General features: G+C 41.7%; 1 protein-coding gene and 1 long non-coding RNA gene across 2 annotated transcripts in view; one reads left to right on the forward strand and one right to left on the reverse strand.

The window, feature by feature from the left end:
* The window catches only part of PTPDC1 (protein tyrosine phosphatase domain containing 1), an 85742-nt gene that overhangs the window by 24217 nt on the left and 49117 nt on the right, over positions 1-12408 (forward strand). The window contains exons 6-7 of the mRNA XM_089678688.1: positions 110-1344; positions 8708-8893. Coding sequence (XP_089534814.1) covers positions 110-1344; positions 8708-8893 — 1421 coding nt within the window. The remainder of the gene's footprint in view (positions 1-109; positions 1345-8707; positions 8894-12408) is intronic.
* On the reverse strand, positions 1446-8109 carry LOC149461097 (uncharacterized). Its single transcript, XR_016312933.1, has 2 exons — positions 7962-8109; positions 1446-1664 (listed from the first exon to the last, which is right to left on the reverse strand). It is a non-coding gene; the product is annotated as an uncharacterized LOC149461097 (long non-coding RNA).

Below are 12408 nucleotides of genomic sequence, written 5' to 3' on the forward strand. Positions count from 1 at the left end.
CTTCTTTTCTTTTCTAGCTAAGTAAGACGGTTTCACTAGCGTTAACATTCTTAGTTATGTCTTTTGTTTGGGCAAGCTTGTTATTAACGTGGCTCTGTTTTTCTCCTAGGGGTGCTAATTGCATGTTATTTAATATATGCCACAAGAATGACTGCAGATCAAGCTATTTTGTTTGTCCGTGCAAAGAGACAAAATGCTATCCAGACCAGGGTCCAACTCTTGTGTATACGCGAGTTTACTCAGTTTCTGAACCCTCTGCACAATGTGTTTGCTTGCTGTGACCCAAAAGCCCATGCCGTCACTTTATCTCAATACTTGATCCGCCAACAGCACTTACTTCACGGATACGAAGCTCGCCATCTCAAATATGTGCCAAAAATTGTCCACTTGGTTTGTAGGTTATTGATAGACTTAGTGGAAAACAGGCAAGTGGTGGAGAAGGAGATCGTAGATGTTCCAGATCTCTCTGCTGAGATCGAGAAGACTGTTTCTCAGTTTTCCCCTGAACAACTTGATAAAGTTTTAGCCAGTGAAATTGATACGGGGGATTCATTAGCCCATTCTGTTACAACCCCAGCTTGTTATGTAGTTCGTGATTCAGTGTTAACAAGTGAACAGGAATTTGACCCCTTGTGGAAGAGGAGGAACGTAGAATGTCTTCAGCCATTGTCCCATCTAAAAAAGCGTTTAAGTTACAGTGACTCAGATCTAAAGAAGGCTGAAATTCTCCTGGAGCAAGGTGAAACCCCATGGACAGAGCCAGCAGAGATGTGTTTTTTAAGCAAAATCAATGAGCATATAAGGGTTAAGCACTGTTTCGAAAATCATGAGATCACAGACCCTATGCCTTCGGCACGGTCAAACAAAGAACCTTGTGCAAAAGCAGCTTTTTTTTTCTGGAGCCAGAGTAAAGTCGGTAGCATTGAAGCTCCCAGAGATGGTTCCCCTCTATTTCATAGGATGAAATTCCATAAAGAGATGCAGCGAAGTCGTACTTTTTCATTAGGATATTCCTCAATAGCAGGCAGTGACCAATCAGCTTTAGTAGACTCTGAATATTTAATGCCAAGCATGACTCCTCGGGACTCTACTGATTGTAATTGTGCTGCTGAGAACAATAGAATACAGGAAGGTAACAGCATCTCCAAACCTCAGGACACTAACTGCACTTCATCCAAAGTGACTTTTTATCTAGAATGTAGTGAGACACCAGAAGTTGTCCCACAGATTGCCCAGGAGTATGAACCAAGCCTTGATGCCAGGCGCTTGCTGGCAGCTAAAGCTCTAGCATGCTTGACTTATGATGGTGCTGAAGAAGTTGAAGAAAAAGTAAACTTTTGGCAGGTAGATATGCTTTTATTGATTTAATTTTTATCGTGCAGGTAAAAGTTTAGCAGTTGTGTTGAAAAAAAAAACAAAATTGCTGAATACTTTCACAGCTCTGGTTTATCATTGCCAAAATTTTATTTTAACAAGTCACTCACAATGAAAACAGCAGTTAGTGTGTTTAACATTGGTGGACATCTTGGATGATGATTCTTGCTTGTGTATTCGGGAAGAGTTGGTGATGATATTTTTGGATGGTGGGCTGTCTTTTTTGCTTTATGTCTTTAGCTAAGTGTAACCCCATATAATTTACTGCATCCATTCTGCACATGGCCACTCTAAAGAAAAAATATTATAGATTAAGGTGTCAAAGTGATATTCTAAGATGCTGTATGACTGTATTAGTAAATCTGCCATACCTAAAAATTTCACATCAAGTCACTGGGGTTGATTTACTAAAACTAGAAAGTGCAAAATCTGGTGCAGCTGTGCATGGTGGCCAATCAGCTTCTAACTTCAGCTTGTTCAATTAAGCTTTGACAAAAAAAAAACCTGGAAGCTGATTGGTTTCAATGCAGAGCTGCAGCAGATTTTGCACTCTTCAGTTTTAGTAAATCAACCCCAGTGATAATAGGATTAAAGTGATTCTAAAGGTTGGATTTTTTTTTTTAACCACTTCCTGTCTGGTCCATGTACATTCACTGCCTGAGTGTGCTCCCTGGGAGCGCGCGGAACCGCGATCCGGTACCCGCTGTGTCCTCCAGACACAGCGGAACACCAATCACTGTACGGGACCCCCTCTGTGTGAGGTCCTCTGTGTGAGGTCCCAATTCATGTGATCTCTGATTGGCCAGTCACATGAATAGTAGTAAACAACATGTCACTTCCTGATCTTCATTACCCCCCACAAGTAGTACATTGTCACCATGGTGACACTGTAGTGCTAAGGTGACAGTATGAAAAAAAAAAAAAAAAGCCATAAATAATAATATAAAAAAAAAATAAAAATGTAATAATTTAGAAAAATTATAATTTTTGGTTATAAACTAATTTGGGTTATTTTTTTCACTAAAAAGATAGCTAAATACATTTTGGCCAAGATTTATGAAGAAAGATTTATTTGCAAAATTTTATAACAAAACACTTTTTTTTCAAAATGTTTGAACTTTTTAATTTATATAGCAAAAAAATAAAAATCCCAGTGGTGATAAAATTCATATGGGTACAGTGTTGCTTGACCGCGCAATTGTCATTCTAAGTGTGATAGCACTGAAAGCTGAAAATTGGCTTGGACAGGAAGGGGGTGAAAGTGTCCGGACTTGCAGTGGTTAAATAACATACATGTCATTCTTTCTTGCTCTGTGCAATGGTTCTGCTCAGAGCAGCCCCGATCCTCTTCTTTTTGTGTCCCCCACTGGCGGTCCTGGCTCCTCCCCCAGGTGAGTGCCCTCAATAGCAAGCCACTTGCTATGGTGGTACTCAAGCAGACTCGCTCCTGAGCCACAATCCTGTGAATGGACATTGTCCATTCACACACAGAGAGTGGCTCAGCCCCTCCCCCCACTCTCTCATCATTGGCTCACTGGCTGTGATTGACAGCAGCAGGAGCCAAAGGCTCCTGATGCTGTGTGAATGAATGAGGAGAGAGAGACATGTTGCATTTTATTGCAGTATACCCGGCTAATCGCACTGCAGTGTCAGGCAGCACATCATGCTGACCAACATTGCAGTGAATGAAGTGTACATTTTGTATAAAAAAGGTGGGGGGAGCCTCTGTGCGATTTCACTGGTAAGCAATGTGAATTTGCCCTAAGGCTAGCACAATTTCATTCAAAAAGGTCCATTCACTCCAAAATTGAATGAACAAAAAACATTTATTTGAAGTGCTTTTGAATGATATTTGTTAAGTCTTCAGATGTACCAATGAGAATTTTCATACAAATATATGGACATTTGTTTGAAAATCTAGTGTATGTCCAGCTATGCTGTACTTTCTTTAACGTGACAGGGTTGGTGTTTTCTGATTAGCCCAGCACTGTCACAGGAGGATCAGGAGACAGCACTTTCTAATCTCTCACATGAGCAACTAAGGACTCGTTAACACTTGGCTGTTTTACACCCCTATAGCGTTTGGCAAGCATTGGTCCGGCGTTTGTGGAGTGTTTTTTAACGCATGCGTGGTTTGACGGAGGTTGCTAGGCATTTGCCGAGCGTTAAAAATGCCCCACAAACGCCTATAATGCAGTTTGAATGGTGTTACCGCTCCGCAAACGCCTCGCAACCGCGTAGCAACCGCACCGCAAACGCCGGCCGGACATTTGCGGAGCGGCACCATAGACTAGAATAGGAGGCTTCAATGCCTCCTAACTCAACCAGAGGCGTCCGTTTTGCCGCGACGCGACGCAAACGCTCCCGTTAGAACAGCACCATGTGCAGTAATGTGCAGAATTGGCAGAGGCGGTAAAAACGCTTCCCAAACGCCTCTCTGCCGCCTGCACACAACACTAGTGTGAACGTAGCCTTATACCGGGCAACTTTCCTTGAAATATGTATTTGTGAACTGCCATATCTGCTGGGAATGTGTTATTGTGTTCATTCAGTTCTCTAACCCAAACCATTTATTTACTGTGCTTTCTTCTCCAATCATCAAGCTGTTTTTTAGACTCTCAGTACTGTGTAGTGCTGTAAACAATAAAATAATTACAGTGCTGCCTCTGAATGCAGAAATATTGGGGGTTACAGGAGGCTTGTGTGTCAGCAGATTGCTATTTAATGCACTGTTAACCCCAAAAACAAACATTTATTATATTGCTGCTCACCATTTCTTAGATGTGATGGCTGCATTCTATTTCTTTTTAGGCTTTCTTTCTTCTATTTTCACCTGGTGATGCAGCCAGTACGTTTGTTGTTTTTCAAAGGAACAATCTTTTTTGGTTGTATCTGTTACAGTGTTGAGACAAATCATCCGCTGCTGACGGGTGTTTAGAATGATCAGCTTTTACTTATTTAAGTAAAACCTTTATCCAAATGTAAAAATACTGTTACTGTAACTGCTTGTAAAGTATTAGCTGGAGTTCAGCTTCAATTTATTAGTGTACCTGCTACTCCATCTAACACTCCCCTACCCCCAGAATGACAATGCTGCTATCCAAAGGTGCCACCTGTGCTCCTTCATCCAGAGTAGGGGCACTCTAAAACAGGAGGTGTGTTATTGGGCATATCACCAGGTGAAAACCGAGGGAAAAAGCCTGAGAAAGAATAATACAGCCACCACATCTAATAATTGGTAATCTGCAGTATGGTAATTTTTTTTGTTTTGGATTTAATACTGCTTTAAAAATACACTAAGGTGTTCTTTTAGTGAATATATAACTATATTATTGTTAATTCTTTTAGACCTGCTTACACAAGCAATTATAAATGCCTCTTGCATACTGCTGCCGAAATACTGAACATTTTCAGGCAAACAGGCGTTTTTTTTGTTTTTGTTTACTGATCCAAATTCATCCCATTGTTTTCAATGTGTCTGTACACACAGGCATGTAAACGTGTGCTGCGTATAGATGAGTAAAAAAAAAAAAGCAGAAATGTGAGATGCTAGTCAGTATTTTATGCATGTATGTGAAATATATGCTTGTATATGCAAATACATACAAAATAAATGCCTGAAGTTTCAGCCAGGAATACTGATGTTTAAACATCAGTAACATGTGCAAGTACCCTTATAGATACTGAACTGTGGAAGCTGTGCCGAAAAAAAAGAGGGCAATGGATTAGTCAGCAGTATTGTCTGTGGACTCCCTGCAGCTCATCTTTTCTCATTACTGACTTACTTTTCCTTCTTCTGCACAGTCTCTCTGTGGAGGTGACCATCTTGGTATAGGATGGGCTTTGATTCTTCATGTCAGAGCCTCCAGCAAGGAGTGACATCACTGAATCTCTCTCCAAATCTTTTGGGACTGGCAGAAATACCTTAGATCTCATACTACAGATATATACACTATATTGACAAAAGTATTGGGACTCCTGGCTTTACATGCACATGAACTTTAATGGCATCCCAGTCTTAGCCCGTATGGGTCAACATTGAGTTGGCCCACCCTTTGCAGCTATAACAGCCTTGACTCTTCTGGGAAGGCTGTCCACAAGGTTTAGGAGTGTGTCTATGGGAATGTTTGACCATTCTTCCAGAAGCGCATTTGTGAGGTCAGGCACTGATGTCGGATGAGAAGGCCTGGCTCACAGTCTCCGCTCCAATTCATCCCAAAGGCATCCTATTGGGTTGAGGTCAGGACTTTCTGCAGGCCAGTCAAGTTCCTCCACCCCAAACTCATTCATTCATGTCTTTATGGACCTTGCTTTGTGCACTGGTGCGCAGTCATGTTAGAACAGGAAGAGGCCATCCCCAAACTTTTCCCACAAAGTTGGGAGCATGAAATTGTCCAAAATGTCTTGGTATGCTGATGCCTTAAGAGTTCCCTTCACTGGAACTAAGGGGCCAAGCCCAACCCCTGAAAAACAACCCCACACCATAATCCCCCCCCACCAGACTTTACACTTGGCACAATACAGTCAGGCAAGTACCGTTCCCCTGGCAACTGCCAAACCCAGACATGTCCATTGGATTGCCAGACAGAGAAGTGTGATTCATCACTCCAGAGAACATGTCTCCACTGCTCTAGAGTCCAGTGGCGGTGTGCTTTACACCACTGCATCTGACACTTTGCATTGCACTTGGTGACTTAAGGCTTGGATGCAGCTGCTCGGCCATGGAAATCCATACCATGAAGCTCTCTATGCACTGTTGTGCTAATCTGAAGGCCACACGAAGTTTGGAGGTCTTTAGCTATTGACTCTGCAGACAGATTTCGACTTTTGCGCTTCATCATGCACTGACCCCTCTCTGTCATTTTACATGGCTGAGTTGCTATTCCCAGTTGCTTCCACATTGTTATAATACCACTAACAGTTGACCGTATTAGCAAGGAAATTTCACGGATGGACTTATTGCACAGGTGGCAACCTATCACAGTACCACGCTTGAAATCACTGAGCTCCTGAGAGCGACCCATTCTTTCACAAATGTTTGTAGAAGTAGTCTGCATCCCTAGGTGCTTGATTTTATACACCTGTGACCATGGAGGTGATTGGAACACCTGAATCCAGTGATTTGGAGGGGTGTCTCAATACTTTTGGCAATATAGTGTAGCTATGAGGGTGCAGGCACCGGAGTGCCTAGGCACACACATACCAGGAAGTGCACTTTTCAGGATGCTGCTTAGGCAAAAGTAACATTTCTAGATGTCCCCGTTAGTAAATCTTTTTTTAGCATAGTTCCACATTGAGGTTATATTAAAAAGGAACTAAAATTTTGGATTTGGAGTTAAAAAAAAAAAAAAAAATAATCAAAATGCCCTCCACCCAAATCAGTGCATAGCACCGTAAAGCCTTCTCAGAACAGAATGTATTTCTATGTGTTGTTTCTTTATACACCACAAATAAGAAGATTATTTCTCATTTTAGGACAGTGGGCAGAGCCATACAAATCATTCCTTTATGCTGCAGTGGCCAAATACACATCCAGAAACTCAGTTGTATAATGAATATATAGCCTAATATTATAGAGCCATTTATTCCAAACTACACACAGCTGCCCCAGACTTTTTGGCCATCACCAGTACAGCACATTTACTTCACAATGCAGAGGGGTACTGTAGTATATTTTTGTTCCAATGTTTGATTATTACAAGTGCCAGACCGCATACTGATCAGAGATTATCAGGCCAAACTATAACTTGTAGTCTCACAAGAACTGAACAGTCATATTTATACAGCGAGAGAAGTGAGACCTCTAACACCTTTCATTCTGTAGAGAGCTTAATCATAGAGTCATGTAAAATGGGGTACTCAGGAGGACTTTCAGAATGAGGACACAGTAGTGATCTGGTAATCAGTGGCTGGAACCACAGCACATGGTGGTAGATGCAGAAAACTAACAATCCCATACATGTCAGATGACAAATTATCTTCCACTCTTGGAGAGAGCACAAATCTGAGGCACAGGCAGCGGAACAGGTAAGTGTTAATACTCTTTTTTTGCAGGTCTTTTGTTTTTTATTTGGTCATAGAGTTACTTTAAAATGTTACTAAACCCACAAGAGTAAAATCAGTCTGTATATGCAGTAAAGCATGCTTGTTATACTCACTGTGGAACCTAAGGGGTTAATCCTCTGCCTTCTGTAAAAACACTGTATGATCCTGACTTCTCTGATTCTCCCCTTCATCCAGTGTCCCCCTCTTATCTCTTGATAAGACATATCCTGTGGAAACACTCTGCACATGTTGGTGTATATTGCTAGGGAGGTTTTTTTTTTCTTGGGAGAGTGCATTTGATCAGCACAGAGCCAATCAGCACTGTCCAGACAGAGGGCAAAATGAAAACTCCTACAAGCTTTACCCAGTGCTCGGCTGGACAGTGATAGAAGTCACAAGACTGCTCTACCTGCTGATGAGAAAAGTTATTTAGCAGCTTATATTTACTAAAATAATTGCACTTTCATGTTCTGTGTACTGTGGGAGACCAGATGATGCAGGGTCCTGGGTTTAGTAACACTTTAATACCAGCCCTTACTTACCGCTGTAGGTGCAAGCACTATGAAGCAGTTAATCCTTAAATTTCACAGCAGAAGCACAGAAGTCATTTACGTTTCCTTGAAGCTCAGCTCACTCTGATTCCTCTCCCAGCAGGGATTTATCATTTTTGTAAATGTAATGTAAACATAGAGCAGAAGCTCCCCAAGTGAGTGCTGGAGGAGACAAAAACAACAATGTGAAAGTTGACAGCGCTTCTGCTGTGAATTTATTGAAGATTATGTAATCCCAACATTTCATATTCCTGATATGTGCCTGCTGTATCATGTATTTGTATGAAAAAGTATCCCGTTCTCTTTGTATTGCTTCCTTTGTGTGCAATCCCTGGTGTTCCTGCCAGTCCCTCTGCTTTCCTATTAATAATCGACCACACTAGGGATGAGAGCACAGCCCCCCAGCGTGGTCAGTTTTTTGGCTGTGCTGGGAGCTAATCCAATGGTCAGGCATGTGCTGACACCCCCCCTCCTGCACAGCCATTTACTTGGAAGATTAGTGTACTGCTGTTTCTCCTTCACTAGCTCCTTATGCAGCTGAGAACAGAGGGAATATGATCATTTATAAAAAATGGGAAAAAAGTATTTTTAATGTTTATTTATATCTATACACAAATGTTTAGCCTTTCATGTCCATTTTATATTGAATGGGTTGTTTTACCAGTCGAGGATTTCCATATACTTTCAGTTACTGATTTTTTTTTTTATTATAAAAGCATGTTGTCTGTCCTTTTTAGAAAGAGCTAAACTCCCGAGAAGCAGCATGGGATCGCATCTGCACAGAGAGGAATCCCTCTGTATTTAGTCATTTAATGTGGTCCTGGCTTGAACAGCTGAAAGAACCTGCTATCACAAAAGAGGATGTTCATTTGTTAGAAAGTTACGGTGGTGATCTGGAGAGCGCCCTCTTCCTGCTTGAAAAGGTAAATGCAACACAACCTGTCTACATATTCTGTTTTCTTTCTTTTTTTCTTTTTAAAGGCAGCTGCCCAGACTCAGAAAATTACATGCAGCTCAAACCTTTTACTGGCACATTACCATAGCAACATGAGATATTTCCTAGCCATCATATTGTATGATTTACAATGATAATGCTGTATTAATAACATTGTAGTGGTGCTGTATTGTGTTTTCTCTTAAACAGTGTGCATGATACAAGGTCAGCATCAAACTGTAGAGTGTTGCGTTGCACAATATACTAATAAACTCTCTGTTTTGGAGGCAGCTAATATATAAAAGTGCAGGCCTGTGTTCATATTTATTTATTTCAGGTACTTATATAGTACCGTCAATTTGCGCAGCGCTTTACATATATATTGTACATTCACATCATTCCCTAACTCTCAAGGGGTGTACAATCTAAGGTCCCTAACTTACATTCATACATACACATACTAGGGCCAATTTAGACAGGATCCAATTCACCTACCAGCATGTCTTCGGAGTGTGAGAGGAAACCGGAGTACCCGGAGGAAACCCACGCAGGCACACATGCAAACTCCAGGCAGGTGGTGCCGTGGTTGGGATTTGAACCAATGACCCTAGTACTGCCAGGTGGAAGTGCTAACCATTTAGCCACTGTGCTGCCCCATATGTGATGGAAAATTTGTGTTTCCTTTCAGCTCCCAATCTGTGACCAAAAATTAAATATAGATGCCCTCAGATGCCTTAGTAACAGCTAATCAGCACCTGAAAGTCCTAAAGCTACATAGTCTAATATACAAAACTTGACTTTTGCCAAGAAAGTTGAGGCTGTAACTCCCTATTGGACATTATTTGCTATGAAAAACTAGAACAGCCTTTCTCAACCAGGGTGCCCAGGGACCCTGGGGTGCCTTTAGGTTTCTTCAGAGGTGCCTTGGCACATTAGCTGAGTGATGGAGAGAAACTTTGGAAGAAGAGAAACGCTGGAATACTGCTCAGTACCAGTGTGCAAAAGTGTATTTGCTTTGGAAGAATAAATCACCTCTAATGTTCGGTGTCCTACATGTGTGGATGTTGCTTCTTTATATAAAACTATTAGAATAGTTTTTCACATTTTAGAATGGGGTGCCTCAAGACTGTCCATAATTGTAAAGGGTGCCTCAAGACTGTCCATAATTTTAAAGGGTGCCTCAAGACTGTCCATATTTTAAAGGGTGCCTCGGGACGGTCAAGAATTTTAACTGATTTTTTGACTGAAAAAAGGTTGAGAAACACTGAACTAGAAGTATGAGGCATGAGGGGGCTAGCAAACCCTGTAATGTCTAGCAAATGGTGAGATTTGCATATCAGAGTGCAGAGTGTTTATAGCTGAACTCTGGCTAACTTATCAAAACTTATAAAAATCCCTATAATAAGGCTACATTCACGACCGACTATTTAGGGACTGGTGTGAATGTGCAGTATGTAAATTGTTGGCGCTATATAAATACTTATCAGACAATGACAGACCGATGTTTCTTTTATGTCACCCTTTGACAAGATGATCATTAGGCTACATTCACACAGGTGATATAGGTAGGTGCGAATTGTAGCAGCAGGTATCTTCTGATTCCTGCTGCAGCTCTGAGCGGCTAGGTGTGGCTGCTGGGCCCATCCACTATAATGACAATTCACCAGTGGCTGCAGCTATTCGCAGCTCCCTGTGCAGCCAGTGATTACCTGTGCTGATCACTGCTGGACGCATTTTGTGTGCATACAACAGCGATCACCACAGGTAATCGCTAGCTGTGTGGATATCTGCAAATACCTGTGGCCACCGGCATCCTGTCGATATAGTGGAAAGGGTTGGCGGCCATAACTAGCTGCTCAGAGTCGCAGAAGGAATTGGAAGAATCCTGCTGCTACAATTCTCACCAATCTAAATGGCCAGTGTGAATGTAGCCTAAGGCTCTAATACTGATTTTATCAAAAGGTAATATAAAAGAAAAACCTATGTCATTTTCTTACTTTATTATCAGTATTTATGTAGTGCTGACAATTTACATACTTACACCAGTCCCTGCCCTTGTGTTTAAAATCTAAGGTAGTTCACATGCATACAGTTGCAAGAAAAAGTATGTGAACCCCTTGGGATTACGTGGAGTTTTGCAGGAATTGGGCATAAAATGTGCTCTGAACGTCATCTAAGTCACAACAATAGAAGAACACAGTCTGCTGAAGATAATACTACACAAACATTATATGTTGCCATTGTTTAATTGCACATAACATGTAAACATTCACAGTGCAGGGAGGAAAAAGTATGTGAGGCCCTAGCTTAATGACTTCTCCCAGAGCTAATTGGAGCCAGGAGTGAGCCAACCTTGACTCCAATCAGTGTGATGATATTGGATGTGTTGCTGACAGCTGTCCTGCCCTTAAAAAACACACACCTGTTTTGGGTTTACTGCTTTTAAGAAGCACTGTCTGATGTGAACCATGCCTCGCAGAAAAGAGCTCTCAGAAGACCTACGATCAAGAATTGTTGACTTGCATGAAGCTGGAAAGGGTTACAAAAGTATCTCCAAAAGCCTTGATGTTCATGTGTCCACGGTAAGACAGACTGTCTACAAATGGAGAAAGTTTAGCACTGTTGCTACTCTCCCTAGGCGTGGTCATCCTGTAAAAATGACTGCAAGAGCACAGTGCAGAATGCTGCATGAGGTAAAGAAGAATCCCAGAGTGTCAGCTAAAGACCTACAGAAATCTCTGGCACATGCTAACATTTTTGTTGACACATCTACAATAAGGAAAACATTAAACAAGAATGGAGTACATGGGAGGACACCACGGAGGAAGCCATTGCTGTCCAAAAAGAATATTGCAGCACGTTTGAAGTTTGTAAAAGAGCACCTGGATGTTCCACAGCACTACTGGCAAAATATACTGTGGACAGATGAAACCAAGATTGAGTTGTTTGGGAAGAACACACAACACTGTGTGCAGAAAAAAAGGCACAGCACACCAACATCAAAACCTCATCCCCACTGTAAAACATGGCGGAGGGAGCATCATGGTTTGGGGCTGCTTTGCTGCCTCAGGGCCTGGACGGATTGTTGTCATTGATGGGAAAATGAATTCCAGAATTTATCAAGACATTTTGCAGGAAAATGTACGACCATCTGTCCGCCAACTGAAGCTCCGCAGAGGATGGGTGATGCAACAGGACAATGACCCAAAGCATACAAGTAATTCAATAAAACAATGGCTGCAACAGCACAGAATACGCCTTCTAGAGTGGCCCAGTCAGAGTCCTGACCTCAACCTGATTGAAATGCTGTGGCATGACCTTAAGAGAGCGATTCACACCAGACATCTCAAGAATATTGCTACACTGAAACAGTTTTGTGAAGAGGAGTGGTCCAAAATGACTCCAGATCGTTTTGCAGGTCTGATCTGCAACTACAGGAAACGTTTGGTTGAGGTTATTGCTGCCAAAGGAGGGTCAACCAGTTATTAAGTCCAAAGGTTCACA

The sequence above is a fragment of the Staurois parvus genome, unplaced genomic scaffold (assembly GCF_062004578.1).
Source record: "Staurois parvus isolate SC_StPar_1 unplaced genomic scaffold, SC_StPar_1.0 ptg000209l, whole genome shotgun sequence".
Lineage (NCBI taxonomy): Eukaryota > Metazoa > Chordata > Amphibia > Anura > Ranidae > Staurois > Staurois parvus.